This window comes from Panthera leo, chromosome B3, assembly GCF_018350215.1.
Source record: "Panthera leo isolate Ple1 chromosome B3, P.leo_Ple1_pat1.1, whole genome shotgun sequence".
Classification (NCBI taxonomy): Eukaryota; Metazoa; Chordata; class Mammalia; order Carnivora; family Felidae; genus Panthera; species Panthera leo.
Window position 1 is genome coordinate 62,583,471 of NC_056684.1, and position 18,868 is coordinate 62,602,338.

The 18,868-nt window shown below is 36.3% G+C and overlaps 1 protein-coding gene across 1 annotated transcript in view; it reads right to left on the reverse strand.

Annotated features, from left to right (window-relative positions):
* BUB1B (BUB1 mitotic checkpoint serine/threonine kinase B) overlaps positions 1–18,868 on the reverse strand; it is a 50,749-nt gene that overhangs the window by 23,766 nt on the left and 8,115 nt on the right. The window contains exons 3-8 of the mRNA XM_042942437.1: positions 16,769–16,828; positions 16,198–16,342; positions 10,822–11,018; positions 2,559–2,728; positions 1,245–1,459; positions 981–1,072 (exon numbers count right to left, since the gene is read on the reverse strand). Coding sequence (XP_042798371.1) covers positions 981–1,072; positions 1,245–1,459; positions 2,559–2,728; positions 10,822–11,018; positions 16,198–16,342; positions 16,769–16,828 — 879 coding nt within the window. The remainder of the gene's footprint in view (positions 1–980; positions 1,073–1,244; positions 1,460–2,558; positions 2,729–10,821; positions 11,019–16,197; positions 16,343–16,768; positions 16,829–18,868) is intronic.

Below are 18,868 nucleotides of genomic sequence, written 5' to 3' on the forward strand. Positions count from 1 at the left end.
AGGGTTGAGGAGGAAGTACATGGGAATGCTGTACAATTTTTCTATAAATCTAAGACAGCTCAAAAAATAACACCTACTTATTTTTTTAAAAAGTGTAAAACTTTGGGGCACGTGGGTGGCTCAGTCAGTTTAGAGTCCAATTTCAGCTCAGGTCATGATCTCGCAGTTTGTGAGTTCAAGCCCCACAATTGGGCTTGCTGCTGTCAGCACAGAGCCTACTTTGGATCCTCTGTCCCTTCTCTCTGCCCCTCTCCCACGTGTGCTGTCTCAAAAATAAATAAACATTTAAAAAATAAAAAAAAATAATAAATAAAAAGTGTAAAATTTTATTCTGAAAACTATGAAACACTGTTGAAAGAAATGAAAGAAGATATAAATAAGAGATATACCATGTCCATGGGTCTGAAGATTTAATATTATTAAGATGGCAATATTCATTAAATTGATCTACAGATTCAGAGCACAATCTGTATCACAATCCCAGCTGGCTATTTTGCAGAAATTACCAAGATGATCCTAAAATTCAAATGGAATTGCAAGGGGACCAGAATGGTCAAAACAATCTTTAAAAAAAAAAAAAGAATAAGGGGGAGCCTGGGTGGCTCACTCAGTCGGTTAAGTGCTGGACTTCGGCTCAGGTCATGATCTCACAGTTCGTGGGTTTTGAGCCCCACGTCGGGCTCTGGGATGCCAGCTCAGAGCCTGGAGCCTGTTTTGGATTCTGTATCTCCCTCTCTCTCTGTCCCTCCCCCACTTGCTCTCTTATCTCCTCTCTCTCTCTCTCTCTCTCTCTCTCTCTCTCTCTCTCTCTCAAAAATAAATAAATAAACATTAAAAAAAAAAAAAAAAGAAGAAAGAAAACAAAATGTGTCTGGTTACTTTCATCTCCACAAAGAAGGAAATGCTCTTGGGAACCAAGATAGGTGTCCCTGCTCACTGTTAATAATTTCCACCTCAAAATGTCTGGAAATCAAACTCACATAACTGGCTGTTGTGCAGTTTCTTCAACATATGGAGTAAAACTGGGAAGCAGAGAAGGTACTGCTGTCACAGAAGCCGTACTGCCACGAGTCTGGCGATGCAGAAGAAAATGAAAATTACCATAGTGTTCCATTCTAACACAATATATACAGACCATGCCTAATTATTCAAGAGGAATTAAAAGAGATGCTGAAACTACTTCTCTACTCAAAATGTGAAGTCTGTGTTATGTGTGCAAATACACTGGATCCAAAAGTCCTTACCCTGTATTCCAAAGGCCTGCCTGTGTTCCATGGGCCTGCTTGCAGCTCGTTCTCCTTGGCCCTGGACACAGGGCGTGCTATCCACGGCTGAGCTGTAGGCTTAGACAACTCTGCTCTAGAGGCTTCATCAGCATTTTCATCAAAAATAGTAACTCTGGAATTACTTTGCATCTGTTGAGGAACTGGATTTTGGAGTCCTCTGTTCTGGTTTGCAGCTAGGAGAAAAACATTAAAACTTTAAGTAAAATCTTTAATTATCAATCTAGATGCCAGATAAAGTATACCCAATCATTCCTCAAATCAAGGCGATTACTTCTACTACCATAGAAACAAAGAGATTTTTTAAAATAATATTTTAAAACCTTAAATGAATCGAATTACTGACTTTTGAATCCATTCTGTTTGTTACTTATACTGTCCCTCCTTTCCCTCACTTCCAATCTTTTATTTATAGATATTTTAAAAAGTTCTACCTCTTCCTTCAGTCACCATCCTAACATTGTCTAGTTTTCTCAGAGATTAACCTAACCTAAATTGTCATTTTTCAATTTAAAATTTTTCTCTCAATGCAAATAAGCTGCAATGTGCTGAATCTAGAGAAGATAAATTAGCCCATTTATTAGTGGTGCTGTCTGTTATGGGGTTCTTTATTACAACCAAGCTTCAGTATGATCTGGATGAAATATTCTTTAGGTCTATATACTCCCTATACACTAATTCTAGGATACATTTTGAATAATGGTAAGTTAATACCAGGAAAGGAGTTAGAGATTTTTCAAAATTCTGGTCTATAGGTCTAACTGCTATAAATGTAGTAAAAGCTTATTGCTCTCTATACTTTCTGCCCAATTTTGCTGTAAATCTAAAACTTCCCTAAACGTAGTGAATTTAAAAAAAAAAAAAAAAGCCCATGGTTAATCATCTTTACGTGCACAAAGGAGAGTCTAATTTCTGGCCCCCAAAAAGCTTGAAGACCATATTAACACATTCTCTGAGGCTTTGGTTTTATGTAAGTTTAATTTGACAATACTAGCTATATTATTGAATATCTTCTTTCAACTAACAACTCAAGTTCAGAAACTCTTGATGCTTCCTATATATTAGGTTTTTCTTAATTAAGACACAAAATTGCTGACATGTTTTGGTTTTACTGCATACTGTAATCTCAGCTCTCTGAAGACTTCCTTCTTTTTGCTACCTAGTATTCAGAAAACTAGGACAGTATCCACATATATATTTATACGTTATCTCTTTACATAATTTGCCCACCACCCAAGACTAAGAGCTTCCCATAATAACACTTAACAAACTTACCCTTGAGAGCACCTCCTACACGGCTGATTGGAGCTCTAGCTGTCTTTTTCCCTTTGCTTTTTAGTTCAGCCAGTGTGCTTCGTTGTGGTACAGAAGATCCAAATACTTCCTCTTCCTCTTCTTTCTCAAGTGCCAACACAGTTTGCCGAGACACTCGAGCTTGAAATTGTCTAAAGTAAGAGAATGGACAATTAACCCTTGGGGAGATGAACACTACTCACAGAATCAAATATCTAACTTGTTAAAACAAGGGAGAAGAAATATAGAGGAATAGCCCACAGAAAATGTTTATTATGTCAGAAATAAAGAAAGCTACCTTGAAATCAGAGAGAAGGTTTGGAATAGAATGGTTTAGCCTCCCCTTTAAATGTCCAAGTTTGACCAATTAGCATACTCTGAAGCGCACCATTAGGTTGATCTGAGGATCAGAGCAGGGTGACTAAGATTAAAGAATTTATTAAAATCAGAGTTCCCCATCAACATTTTATTACAAAGCTTACACTTACAAATTATTGCAAGTGTAAATGAACACCCATATACTCCTCACCTAGATTCACCAACTGTTAACATCTTGCCACATCTATTTTGTCACTGTCTATGTCTCTTTCTCTCTCTATGCACACTCTCCCCTCTATACCATTTTTTCCTAAACCATATCAAATGAAGATGTATCCCACATGACATTTTACTTTAGCAAAGCTGGCAGAAGTTTGAAGATTAAACTTCCTGTCCTGCTGCCAAAGCCTTAAGTATTATCAAAAGAGTTTAAAAAGAAAAAATAAAAAAACAAAAAATATAGAATAAACTGAGAGTACTGGCCAAAATGGAGTAAGGCCATGGTAGCCTCTCTCTCACTGGGTAGAATTTAAAACTCTAAACAAACTACAAAAAAAGCAACTGAGGCTTCTGCAAAGTAAACAAAAGCAAGTGGACTGTAGAGAGGAGTCAAACTTGAAGAAACAACCCACACAGGGTTGTTTCCTGTTTTTTTTTTTTTCTTCTTCTTTTTTCTCTTGTGGTTTAAAATTGTTGCCATGATGGTGTGGGAAGCTAAAACCTCATCTTTCTGGCCAGAATACTTGGAAAAGGGGACTCTGCGGGCCAATGAATGTGGGAGAGATATCAGAGAGGATGAACTTAAGAAGGGGATCTCCTAATTCTCTACATGAATTGGCACAAGCCCTGGACTCAGTTCTGAGCTATGTATGCACAGGGCAGGCCCCAAGCAGCACAGAAAAGGCTTTGAGGACTGAACTCTGATATAAACCATGACCCAAGACCTAGACTAACTCCTGAGCAGCCTACATATGGGATAGACCCAAAGGTCTTGAAAACTGAACTAACAATGGAACCACTATCTACATAAGAAAGAACTTAGGATATCTGAAGGTTGGTTGCCTTCTAAGACAAAAGTATCAACGTTCTCCAGAGAATATCAATCAACAGAACTCAGAGTCTAATAACATAGTATCGGGATCAATGTCCAGGATATAATCCAAAATTACCTGACAGACCAAGAACCAGTAAAATGTGATCAATTCTCAAAGGAAAAGGCAAGCAACACATATCAATATCAAGATAACCTAGGTGCTGGGAATTTTCACATAGAGATTTAAAAGCAGTTATTATAACAATGCTCCATGAGATAAAGGTAAAAATATTTGAAAGGAATAAAAAAACAGAAGTTCTCAGCAGAGACACAGAAACTATAAAAAAGAATCAAAAGGAGAATTTAGACCTGAAAAACACATTATGTGAAATAAAAAAATTACTGGATGGACTCAATATCAGACTGGAGATGGCTGAGGAAAGAGTAAATGAACCTGAAGACAAATCAATAAAAACTAGCCACTCTGAAGAACAGAAAGAAAAAAGGTTAAAAAATTAAAAACTAAAACAACAAAAAAGACAGCTTCAGGGACCTATGGAACAATATCAAAAGGTCTAATATATGTGTAATTGAAGTCCCAGAAAAAGAGATATAGTAAGTACAGAAAAAACATTTTTAAAGAAGGGCTAAAAATTTTTTAAATTTTGTAAAAGGCATACATTTATAAATTCAAAAAGCTCAGTAAACCCCAAATGGATTAAATGCAAGGGTAATCACACCTAGACACACCATAATCAAATTTCTGAATAATAATGTTAAAAGCAAAAATCTTAAATGCACCCAGAGAAAATCAACACAATACATATAGAGAAGGAACCAATCAAATGACCACAGATTTCTCATCAGAAATCATGCAGTCCAGAAGACAGTGCAACAACATCTTTAAAATACCAAAAGAAAAGAACTGTTGACCCAGAATTCTACATCCATTGAAAATATCCTTTAAGGGGCGCCTGGGTGGCTTGGTCGGTTAAGCGTCCGACTTCGGTTCAGGTCATGATCTCACAGCCTGTGAGTTTGAGCCCCGCGTCGGGCTCTGTGCTGACAGCTCAGAGCCTGCAGCCTGTTTCGGATTCCGTGTCTCCCTCTCTCTCCGCCCCTCTCCTGTTCATGCTCTGTCTCCTCTGTCTCAAAAATAAATAAACGTTGAAAAAAAATTTAAAAAAAAAAAAAAAAAAAAGGAAAATATCCTTTAGGAATTAAAACGAAATGAAGACATTCTTAGATGAAGAAAAACTAAGGGAATTTATTGGCCATAGGCTCACTCTAAATGAATGGCCAAACATCTTTAGGCTAAAGAGAAATTATACTAGAGGAGAACTTGGGACTTCAGGAATGAAGAAAGAGAAATGATACATACAAAAGACCATTTTCCTCCAAAGTTCTTTAAAATATGTAAGGCTATTGAAAGCAAAAATTATAACATTGTCTAGTGGGGTTTTCAGTGTATTTAGATGTAATAATACACATGACGAGTGTATCAAAAAAGTAGGGAAGATAAAGGGACCTATATGGTTATAAAGCTTCTATATTTTACTTGAAGTGGTAATATATTACCTCTGAGTAGACTATTAGAGGTTACGCATATTTATAATATACCCTGGAGCAACCACTAAAAAAATAGTAACAGACAAAAAAGCCAATAAAATAAATTAAAATGAAATATTAAAAAATATTCAGACAGGGGCGCCTGGGTGGCTCAGTCGGTTGAGTGTCCGACTTCGGCTCAGGTCACGATCTAGTGGTCCATGAGTTCGAGCCCCGCGTCAGGCTCTGGGCTGATGGCTCGGAGCCTGGAGCCTGCTTCCGATTCTGTGTCTCCCTCTCTCTCTGCCCCTCCCCCGTTCATGCTCTGTCTCTCTCTGTCCCAAAAATAAATAAACGTTAAAAAAAAAAAAATTAAAAAAAAAAATATTCAGACAATCCAAAAGAAGGCAGGAAATGGGCAATAGAGGAAGGAATAAAAGAGAACAAATTGGAAACAAATAATAAAATAATAGATCTAAATCCAAAAAAATTAATAATTAAAGTAAATGTTCTAAACACACCATTTAAAAACAGACACTGTGAGAGCTGAGAAGCAAGACTCAACTATTTGCTGTGTGTAAGAAACCCACTTTAAATAAAAAGACATAGATAAGATAAAAATTAAAGAAAATCCATACAAAAGCCTGTATCATGAATGTTTGCAGGAGTATTTCACAAAAGCCAAAAAATGGAAACTATCTAAATGCTCATTAATGAATGAATGGATAAACAAAATCTGGTCTATCCACAGAATGACATATTACTGAGCAATAAAAAGGAATAAAATATTAATATATAATACAACTATGTTCATCAATGATGAATATACTGGGATGAACCTTCAAAAGATTAGGCTAAGTGAAAGAAGCCAGTCACAAAAGACTACATAATGCAGGATTCCATTTATGTGCAATGCCTACAATAGGCAAACCTAGAGACAGAAAGCAGGTAAGTGGTTGCCTGGAAGTGGGTGAGAGGGAATAGGGAGTGACTACAAATGAGTATGGGGTTCATGCTGGGGTGTTAAAAATGTTCTAAAATTAGATTGTGGTGATGGTCACACAACTCTAAAACTGTTAAAAAAAAAAAAAAGAAAAGAAAGAGAAATGATATATCATATAAACAAAAGAAAGCCAGAGTAGCTATATTAATATCAGACCAAGAAGACTTCAAAGTGTATATAACCAAGGATAAAGATACTGTAGTTATTATATCATGATAAAGGGATCAATTCTAAATATGTATCCTTCAGAACTTCGAAATATATAAAGCAAAAAAATGGGACTTAAAGAAGAGACAAATTCACAATAAAAGGGAATTCAAAATTCTTCTCTGAGTAACAGATAGAATAAGTAGAAAATCAGCAAGGACACAGAAGACCACAACAGACCTAAATAACATTTAAAAAACATTACATTGCCAAACAGCACAAAACACATATTTTTCAAGTGTCCATGGAATATTCACCAATGACAGACCATATTCTGGGCCATACGACAAAACTTAATAAATTTTAAAAAACTGAAAACATACAAATTATGTTCTCTAACCATAATGGAATTAAACTAGAAATCAATAACAGAGAGACATCTGAAAAATCTCTGAATATTTCTTAATTAAATTTATATACTTTTAAATAACCCACAGGTCAAAGGGACAACATAAGGGAAATCAGAAATTTTTGAGCTGAGTGAAAATAAAAATATAGTATTGTATCAAAATTTGTAGGGGATAGCTAAAGCAGTGCTTGAAAAGAAATTTTTTATATTAGAAAAGAAAGATCTATATCAGTTGATCTAACTTGTCACCTTATACTAGAAAAAGAGCAAGTTAAACTCAAAGAAAGCACAAAGAAGGAAATAATAAAGAGGAGAAATTAATAAAAATAAGAAGAGAAAGCTAATTGAGAAAAAGCAATAAAACCAAAGCTGGTTCTCTAAAAAGATCAATAAAATCGATAAACTTCTAGCCAGACTAGGAGAAAAAGGAGAAGACACAATTACCAATATCAGGAATGAAAGAGGGGAGGTCACTACATAACCTACAGGCATTAAAAGGAAAATAAAGGAATACTATAAACAACTCTATGCTCATAAACTCATAGATGAAACGAATCAATTCCTCAAACACAAATACTACCATGGGGTGCCTGGGTGGCTCAGTCGGTTAAGCATGCCACTTCGGCTCAGGTCACAATCTCACCATTTGAGAGTTTGAGCCCCCCACATCAGGCTCTGCACTGCTCTCTGCCCCTCCCCCCCCCCAAAACACTTTCAAAGCTTACTCAAAGAAATCAAAGATCTAAATAAAAGGAGAACTATACCAAATTCATGCTCAATACTAATCAAAATCCCAGAAAGCGGATTCTAAAATTTGTACAGAAAGTCAAAGGAACTCTAGTTATTTATTTATTTAAAAAAAAATTTTTTTTAATGTTTGTTTATTTTTGAGAGAGAGAGAGACAGAGCATAAGCAGGGGAGGGGCAGAGAGAGAGGGAGACACAGAATCCAAAGCAGGCTCCAGGCCCTGAGCTGTCTGCACAGAGCCCGACACAGGGCTCGAATTCACAAACCATGAGATCATGACCTGAGCCAAAGTCCTATGCTCAACCGACTGCGCCACCCAGGCGCCCCTAGGAACTCCAGCTAAAAAGAAGCTAAAAGAAGAACAAAGTTGGAGGTCTCCTGTTTTTTGATTTCTAGACTTACAAATAAAGCTACAGCAATCTAGATACTGTGATATACACTAATGAATACATAGATCAAAAGAACAAAATAGAGAAACGGAAATAACTGCACAAACATAATTTTTTAATGTCAAATATAAGTTTTTTAAATGTTTACTTATTTGAGAGAGAGCGTGCACATGCATGCACACTGGAGCACAAGCAGGGAAGGGGCAGAGGGAAAGAGAGAATCGCAAGCAGGCTCTGCACTGCCAGCGCAGAGTGCTATGTAGGGCTCCATCCCACAAACAGTGAAATCATGACCCTACCCAAAGTGGAACATTTAACCGGCTGAGCCACCCTGGCACCCCTCAAATATGATTACGACACAGGTGCAAAGTCAATTCAATGGAGAAAGTCTTTTCAACAAGGGGCACAAGAACAAATGGAGGTTCATATGCAAAAAAAGAATCTTGATCAATACCTTATACAAAAATTAACTCAAAATGGATCAGAGATCTGTATGTAAAAAGTAAAACTATAAGAATTTCAAGATGAAAATAAACTATGGGACTACATCAAAATAAAAAGCTTTTGCACAGCAAAGGAAACCATCAAAAAACAAAAAGGCAACCTATTGAATGGGAGAAGATATTTGCAAATGACATCTCCAATAAAGGGTTAATATCCAAAATATATACAAAAATTTATAGAACTCAATACCAAAAAAACAAACATTCTGATTTTAAAATGGGCATAGGACCTGAATAGACATTTTTCCAAAGATATATAGATGGCCAACAGACACATGGAAAGACGGTCAACATCACTCAGCATCAGAAAAAATGCAAATCAGGGGCGCCTGGGTGGTTCAGTTGGTTAAGCGTCTGACTTCGGCTGAGGGCATGATCTCACGGTTCGTGAGTTCGAGCCACGAGCCTGCTCTGTGCTGACAGCTCAGAGCCTGAAGCCTGCTTCAGACTCTGTCTATGTCTCTGTCTCTCTCTCTGCCCTTCCTCCGCTCACGCTGTCTCTCAAAAATAAATAGACAAAAAAAAAAAAAAAAAGAAAAATGCAAATCAAAACCACAATGAGATATCACCTGACACTTGTCAGAATGGCTAAATTCAAAAAGACAAGAAATAAAAGTGTTGATGACAATGTGGAGAAAAAGGAACCCTCCCACACTGTTGGTGGGAATGTAAATAAGTATAGCCACTGTGGAAAACAGTATGGAAGTTCCTCAAAAAATTAACCACAAAAATGCCATACAGTCCAATAATTTCACTTCTGGGTGTTTATTTACCCAAAGGAAATGAAAATATTAATTCGAAAGGATATATGCACACCTATGTTTATTGCAGCATTATTTACAATAGCCAAGATATAGAAGGCAACCTAAATGTCTATTGATAGACAAATAGATAAGGAAGATAAGGTGTATATATATATATATATATATATATATATATATATGCATAATGGATTGCACAGCCATAAAAAAGCATGATGGTGCCACTGATACAACATGGATGGACCTACAGCCTATTATGCTAAGTGATCTAAGTCAGACTGAGAAAGAGAAATACTGTATGATTCCACTCATGTGGAATCTAAAAGAAAAAAAAAAGAACAATTAAACAAATAGAATCAGGCCTATAAATACAGAGAACAAACTGAGGACTGCCAGAGGAGGGAGTTGGGGGAAAGGGGGAAATGGGCAAATGGGTGAGAGGGAGACACAGGCTTCCAGTTATGTAATGAATAAGTCATGGGAATAAAAGGTACAGCATAAGAAATACAGTCAATACTATTATAATGGCTTTGTATGGAGAGCTACGGTAACTACTTGCAGTGAGCACAGCATAAGGTATAAATCTGTCCTATGTTATACACCTGAAACTAATGTAACATTGTGTATCAACTATATTCAAATAAAAAAAAATTTTTTTTAAACTTCAAGATGAAAACTTAGGAGAAAATCTTTGCAACTTTTTGCTAAACAGAGCTCTCAGACATACCAAGAGCATGATCCATACAAAAAAAAATTTTATTTTATTTTATTTTATTTTAAATAATTGATTTTAGAATTCTCCGAAATTAAAAACTTTTGTTCTATAAAACACCGTTAAGAAAAAACATAGTCAACAGTTAATCTGGGAGAAAAGATTTACAAGTCACATATCTAACAAAAGACTGGTATTCAGACTATACATATAAAATCCATCTTTAAAGTAGAACCAATTTAATAACTGAAATGCATTATATGCTAAATGAAAGCAGACACACTCAAAAGGCCACACATACTATATGATGCAATGTATATGATATCATGGAAAAGGCAAAACTACTGGGCTGGAAAACACATCAGTGGTTACCAGGGATTGGGAGTGAGCCTAAGTGTTGAACTACAAAGGGAGAGCATAAAGAAATTCTATGGAGCAATGGAACTATCGGATATTTTGGTCACAGTAATGGTTACATGTCCCTATTCGATTGTGAAAACTATACACCAAACAAATTTTACTATATGTTAAATAAAAAATATTTAAATAGATCTTTTAAAAAATTAAATAGTAACTAAGTAAACTTGCCATGGGGAGCATTTTATTCAGATGCAAAAACAACTATTTATATTTATTAGTTTTAAAGAGTAAAGACAAGCTCCAGAGAAGTTTACCGGTGCTGTGACTGCAGTCGTTCCAGTGGCTCAGCCTTCTGTTGAATCCCTTCCTGAAATATCTTATCTGCTTTCTTAAAGTTTTCTCTAGCTTCATATTCTTCAGCCCATGAGATATAGAACTGAGCAAGTGAAACACCAATCCCTTGGTTGTGTAAGTAACTGTACATATCCAGAGGCTCATTGCATAAATGCCCCTGTAACAAATTAAAAGCATTAAGAGTTAACCAATTTCTATTCATTTACTGTCTATTATGTGCTAAAAAAATCACTGGCATTACTATATGTAGTTTCTGCATTGAAAAAATATGTATTTATTATAATATAACGTTATAAGGGCCATACTGGTAAGACCTAAAAAGTAGACAGAAGAGGGGCGCCTGGGTGGCGCAGTCGGTTAAGCGTCCGACTTCAGCCAGGTCACGATCTCACGGTCCGTGAGTTCGAGCCCCGCGTCGGGCTCTGGGCTCGGAGCCTGGAGCCTGTTTCCGATTCTGTGTCTCCCTCTCTCTCTGTCCCTCCCCCGTTCATGCTCTGTCTCTCTCTGTCCCAAAAATAAAATAAAAAAACGTTGAAAAAAAAAAAAAAAGTAGACAGAAGAGATTAAGTTGTAAGAAAAAGGGATGAGAAGACTTCAAGAAGGTATGAAAAAACGTTGAAAAAAAAAAGTAGACAGAAGAGATTAAGTTGTAAGAAAAAGGGATGAGAAGACTTCAAGAAGGTATGACATTTGAGTGTGGCCCTCAAGGATCTGGTAGAAAATGGCAATGGAAAGGCATTCCAGACAGAGAAAATAGTATAAGCAAAGACAGAGAAGACTAAAAGTTTGTGGGGATCAGACAAGACAGGAGTTTGGGAAAAAAAGGTGTGACAGGTCTTAAATGTCAAGCTAATCGATTTTAAATTTACCTGATACCCAATGCATGTGTGTTCCCGTGGGAGAACTCTAAGCAAAGGAATGATATGGTCAAATCTGCATTTTACAAGCGATCTTTTAAGACCAGCTATAATGCAGACAATTCTAGTAGTAAGAAGGTGGGGGAACATGTCAATAAAAATCCTGTACCATTAACAGTTTGACATATTTTCTTCAGTCTTTTTTTCCCTTAAGGAAAAAAAAGGAACATATATCATTTTAAATAGCATAAAAGGATTTTTATCATTTATAAAATTTTAATCATAAGGAAATTTTAATTCCACTTAGCAGTTCAGGGTTCATTTTTCCATGCTTCTGCTTACTCTTTATCACTTTCAGATGGATGAATAATGTTCTATCTAGTAATCTTCCATCATTTAACCATTCCCCTATTTTTTGGATATACAGCTTCTACTTTACCCAGATAGAAAATAATTCTATGACAAATATCTTTTTTTTAAATATTTTCTTTTAAGTCTATTTGAGAGACAGAGAGAGTGAGAGAGAGAGTGAGAGAGAGAGTGAGAGAGAGAGAGAGAGAGAGAGAGCATATGCAATTGGGAGACGGGCAGAGAGAGAGAGGGAGAGAGAGAATCCCAAGCAGGCTCTGCACTGCCAGCACAGAGCCTGATGTGGGGCCTGAACCAACAAACCATGAGACCATGACCTGAGCTGAAATTAAGAGTCAGAGGCTTAACTGACTGAGCCCCCATACCCACTGGGTACCCCTGTAACAAATATGTTCATGCACACCACCTTTCATGTTTTATATTATTCCCTTAAGATAAATATCTAGAAGTAGAACTATGTTAAAAAGTAACAAATTGCTTTCTAAAAGGGTTATACAAATTCAAAATGCTAGTAATTATTCCCAAATACTAATTTCACAGAAAATACCTATTTTAAGTTTCTAATTTCATATAAAAATGGCATTTCAGTGTTCTAATTAGGAGTTCTTACACTACTAAGGAGGCTAACATTTTCTCCTGTTTATTTACTAAATATAGTTTCTCTCATTTCTCCTGATTGTCTGGCCTAGGTTAAGTCCTCATTCTATGTATTCCCTTCTACACAACTCGATACTTCTCTCTTTCTCTTTTGTGACAATTAAATGCTTAACATCTGTCTTTCCCAATAAAGTAGGCTCCACAAAGGCACAAAACATTGCTATCCACTATATCTCCAGTTCCTAACCAGGGTCTGGTAGAAAAAGGTTGAATAAATGAAATGCTCCACTTATATCTTTGACAAAAACAATTAATATTTCATAGTTTAATTTTGTAGTAAGTCAGTAAATGGAGTTCTCTGCTTATCCCAATTAGTGATGTTTTCCCATATGTGATGGTGATTCAAAGTTATAATTCTGAATATGTTATCAGTATCAGATCTGGTCTTTGATATCTGTTACTACATAAATAAAGGTTAACATTGACTGCACTTGTTAATGGCTTTCTGAATAGCTCTGGTTCAGCATAAAACAGCCAATAAAGATCAGGTTATTCCAGAGTGCTGAATGAGATCACTTAAGAAATAACATAAATAAAAGGACCACATGGTTAGATTAATATATCCAAAAGTTAAATAAATCTTTTTGGTAACCCCTAACAAGCCAACTAAAACAATTTTATACTTTTAACTCAAAATCCTGGATATTTTCTAAGAACAAATTTTTCCTTAGCTAGATTGTAGTCATTCCTTATAAAAATAACTCTTGGAGTGGAGAAAGTTTTCTGCAAAGCAAAAGAAAGGAGTAGAGTGAAGAACCCAAATGTTACTCCTCTTGACCATAAGGGAAAAAATAAAAACAGCAAAATAGATTAATATGCTTGCTAACTATCTACTATGTTCCAATTATTGCTGATCATTTGAATATGAGGGGTGTCTAGACCAGTACTTCTCAAACTAGACTGCCTGTGGTAAAGGGGCCAGTTTCGGTGTGTGTGTGTTTAAAGTTTCCATTCCATTGTTGACTGGTATTTTTAAAAATTACAATAGAAATAGAAGTCACTAGAAAAATGATGATGTGTTTGGATGTTGTGGTAATGTCAAATTTGTTAACCAAACCTCTAAATGCTTATTCGGAACTTTTATCTTGAACACTCCACGGACCATTCTTTCAGTAGCACTAGTCTAGACTATGCTGTTTATGTTATGACAATGTCATTACTCTTTAGTGCCAGCACCAGGTTAGCATTTATGAACATAAAAATTATTCCAATTGTTACTTTTAATAGTTCCAAGTAAATATAATCATAGAATCCTAGGATTAAGAGTTACTTTAGAGGTTTATCTAGTCCAAACCTTTAATAAATCACACATAAGAACATTATATAAGTTAAGAGTATTATATAGGATAGAATGAAAAACAAAATCCATCAGCATGCTACCAGGGACCATAGTCCCCATGCTAACAAATCTGTTTAGCATTCTTTGGATATCATCCTTTGTCATAAATTCCTATCACTGATATTTCTAAGATAATTTCTCCAACTTGTCAATAATGATGCCAAAATATGTCAAATGTCCTACGGAAACCAAGATAGGTATGCCTTCAGGATTTACCTAATTTCCTTTATTAGTAATATTTGAAGGTTTTTTTAAAATTTCTTTTTAGTGTTTATTTTTGAGAGGAAGAGAGAGCGCGCAAGTGGGGAGTGGCAGAGAGGGAGAGAGGAAGACACAGAATCTGAAACAGGCTTCAGGCTCTGAGCTGTCAGCACAGAGCCCAATGCAGGGCTTGAACTTGGGAAGAGCAGGTCATGACCTGAGCTGAAGTCGGATGCTTAACCAACTGAGACACCCAGGTGCCCCTGAACGTTTTTTTTTTTTTTTTTTTAATGTTTATTTATTTTTTAGAGAGAGAGGGAGAGAGATAGAGCACAAGTAGAGGATGCTTAACCTACTGAGCCACCTAGGAGTCCCTATTTGAAGTTTAAGATAAGCTCTCAAGAGATATGTTTTAGCCAGAAATTTTATCAATTTTAAATGTCAGTATTTTATATTATAACGCTTGTTGTAAATATTCTATTATTTTGAATTATTTAGTGTTATAGAATTATCTATTTTTATAGATTTTTATTATTATTATTTTTTGTAGAGAGAATGCACAAGTGGGAGAGGGGAACAGTGAGAGAGAAAGAGAGAGAGAGGGGGAGAGAGAGAGAGAGAGAGAGAGGGGGGAGAGAGAGAGAGAGAGAGAGAGAATCTTAAGAAGACTTCATGCTCAGCATGAAGCCTGACGTGAGGCTCGTTCCCATGACCCTAGGATCATGACCTGAGCTGAAATCAAGAGTCAGATGCTCAACTGACTGAGCCACGCCTATTTTTTATTTTTATTTATTTAAGTTTATTTATTTATTTTGAGAGAGTCCATGCACAAGAAGAGGAGGGGCAGAGAGACAGGGAGAGAGAGAATCCCAAGCAGGCCCCATGCTATCAATGCAGAGCCCCATGTGGGGCTCGAACTCACAAACCACAAGATCATGACTGAGCCAAAATCAAGAGCCAGATGCTCAACTGACTGAGCCACCCAGGTGGCCCCCTATTTTTTTATTTTTATTTTTATTTATTTATTTATTTTAATTTTTCCCTATTTTTAATTTTTAATAATTTATTTTTATAAGTATCTAATTATCCATTATCTAGTTATCTATTATCTAACATTCTAGACTAAATATTTATCACTTATTCTAATCTATTTTAGGATAAAATCAATGAAGTAAATACCTAGGAAACCCACATCATTATTTTATTTGAAGATGTTTTCATAAAAAAATTTTCTAGATAAAAGAACTACATGTCAAATGAGACAGTACAAAGTGGTCAGGCAGATATTTTTGGATGTAGCAATATACTACATAAAAAACATTTACCTTTTTATGGTAATGATTCTCAAAAAGGAGACAAAGGAATACCAGAATCACCTACCAAAACTTGTTCCCAAACAATCATGCTACTGCCATGTGTTGGCTCCTACACACCCTCCCCGCCAGCACAGTTGCATGGCCCTATGATCACTTTTAAAGGGGTAAAAAACCCTTACATTAAAATCTATCTTTAAATAGAGCCAATTTAACAAACATTGAGTATTTACTAAATGTTTAGTATCTATTAAATGGCTTGAGTGTTGCCATTTTCTGGTGTGTACCAGACAGCTCTAGAAAAAAATCTCTTCGTTTAATATTTTATTTTTTAAAATTTCTTTTAATATTTATTCATTTTTGAGAGACAGAGAGAGACAGAGTGTGAATGGGGGCGGGGCAGAGAGAGAGAGGGAGGCACAGAATCTGAAGCAGGCTCCAGGCTCCAAGCTGTCAGCACAGAGCCTGACGCGGGGCTCGAACCCACAAACTGCGGGATCATGACCTGAGCTGAAGTAGGCTGCTTAACCGACTAAGCCACCCAGGAGCCCCTCTTGGTTTAATATTTTAAACTCAGATGGCACTTGAGGAACGACTTACCAATTTGAGCCAGAGACTAAGAAATCGAGGATCATTATAGTATCGTTTTTCTCCTTGCAGCGCTTCAACAGCTCTTTCTAATAATGTTGACATATTACTCTCTTTCCCCCCCTGAGGATAGTTCTGCTCTGTCCAATTAATATACCTGAATGGAAAGGAAAAAAATAATTTTAAAGTTTAATGTGTACTTTTGTTCTTGCACCAAGACCCATTCTTGACTTTCTTAGGCAGAAATATCTAATATATTGGAAGTATGTTTATTTAGAGGTCCTCAATGTCATGTCCTAAGTCTATATCCCTCGAGCTTTACCAAATATTGCTAACATATACCTCTGGGAAATAAAGAGGATGGGGATAAAAAGGGTGTAGCTCTCAGCTGCCTGCCACAAAGTTGAAATTTCTTCAGTCCTGAACACCTCAAGAAGAAACACTATGGTTATTCTGTCTCTCCATGTCCCCAAGACACCACTTTGTACTCTGACATACTTCTGGATACCCTAATTTGAGAAGTATGGTCATAAGGACTCATTTGTTAAGTTTCTATTGCCCTTGTTAAATAAAAAAGACCCACCTATCCCAAACATCCAGAGGATCATTTCCAGTGTAAAATCGAATTTCAGATTCAAATGCCCTGAAATTTAAACAGAAAATGTTAGCATAAGCAATAGCGATGACAGCCAAATAAATATGTCACACCTCCATTTTTATTAATTTTTTTAAGTATTTAACATCAATTCAAATAACTGCACTGGAGTTTGAGGCTTTGTTAAATAGAAAGAAAAATAGAAATCATCAAGATTCTTCCAGATAACAAAACAGGAGGGACAAAACATGTAGAAATTAAATAAACAAATTCTAAGACAACATATCAAAAAACAGAATTACACAGCAGTTTAAAGCTCGGGAACAAGACTCCCCAGGTTCAAATGCAGCTCCACTCATCGCTAGCAGAGTGACATTAAACAAGCTGTTTAAATTCTATTTTCAGTCTCTTCATCTGTAAAATGGGGATAATAATACAGAAACCCCCCCTTTCTGTGTAGGGGGATACTTTCCAAGACACCCAATGGATGCCTGAAATCCAGGATACTTTCAAAACCTATATATATTTTGTTTCATTCCTGTACATACATACCTATGAACAAGTTCAGTTTATAAATTAGGCATCGTAAGGGATTAACAACAACAATAACAAAATAGAACAATTACAACAATATACTATAATAAGAGTTATGTGAATGTGGTTTCTCTCTCAAAATACCTTATTGTTACTATGCTCATCTTTCATCTTCTTCTTGTGAGGATGTGAGATGATAAAATGCCAACATCATGAGATGAAGTGAGGGTAATGATGTAGGCACCGTAATGTAGCATTAGACTACTACTGACTTCTGACAATATGTCAGAAGGAGGGTCATCGGATTCTGGACTGCAGTTGATAGTGAGTAAGTGAAACTGAGGAAAGTGCAACCACAGAAAAGGCAGGACTACTGTAGCAACTATCTATCTTATTAAGTTGATTACTCTTAGTATAAAGTGCTTAAACAGAATGTACTCAATAAATGAGAGCTATTATTTTATATGTATATAGTAGTATTGAACTAAACATACACAAACACACAAACACAGAAGTAAGAATTTTAAAGTAAAATTCCATGGGTAACATCAGTCAGAGAAGAATAATACCAATATGTACTTTGGGGAGTGCTTCAAAGAAAGCGTAAAATTTTACTTTGTAAAGAGCTGGGAAAGGCAGGGCTACGATTAAGTTAAGACTGACCAGTTAGAACAGAGGGAAGTACTAGGTAATAAACCACACTTTAGATAAATGTTTCATCAATAATAGCTGTATAAAGGGTTATGTCAGAATTACAAAATAGTTCCTGACACAAAGGAATTTATACTCCAATAAGAAAGACAAAGTATAGGGGCGACTGGGTGGCTCGGTTGGTTGAGCATCCGACTCTGGCTCAGGTCATGATCTCAAGGTTCGTGGGTCCACGTTGGGCTTTGCACTAGCGGCGTGGAGCCTGCTTCGGATTCTCTGTCTCCCTCTCTCTCTCTGCCCTTCCCCTACTCGCTCTCTCTCTCTCTCAAAAATAAACAAACATTGGGGCGCCTGGGTGGCTCAGCTGGTTAAGCCTCTGACTTCAGCTCAGGTCATGATCTCACGGTTTGTGAGTTCGAGCCCCGTGTCGGGCTCTGTGCTGACAGCGTGGAGCCTGGAGCCTGCTTCGGATTCTGTGCCTACCTCTATCCCTGACCCTCCCCAGCTTGCGCTCTGTCTCTCAAAAATAAATAAACATTAAAAAAATAAATAAATAAAAATAAACAAACATCAAAAATAAAAGACAAAGTATACAAATGAAAAATTAACCCACAATACAAAGTGGTATAGTATATTACAGTTGCCAAGAATGGAAAGTAAAGCCTTTGAGAAGCAAAAGGAGGTATCACAGAAGCAGCATCAGAAGGTGGGACTCTGAAGGAACCAGAAAATTTCAAAGAAAAGTGGAGTTTTCCAAGAAATCAGCATTGAATAAAGTTGTAAAAGTGGGAGAGTTTATCAAGAGGAAATTGAGCTATAAGACAGTTAGTATTGGGAATAGGTGGAGATATCTGGAGAAGTAAGAAGGGCATGCTTTAAATGTAAATTTAAAGACTTTGGGTG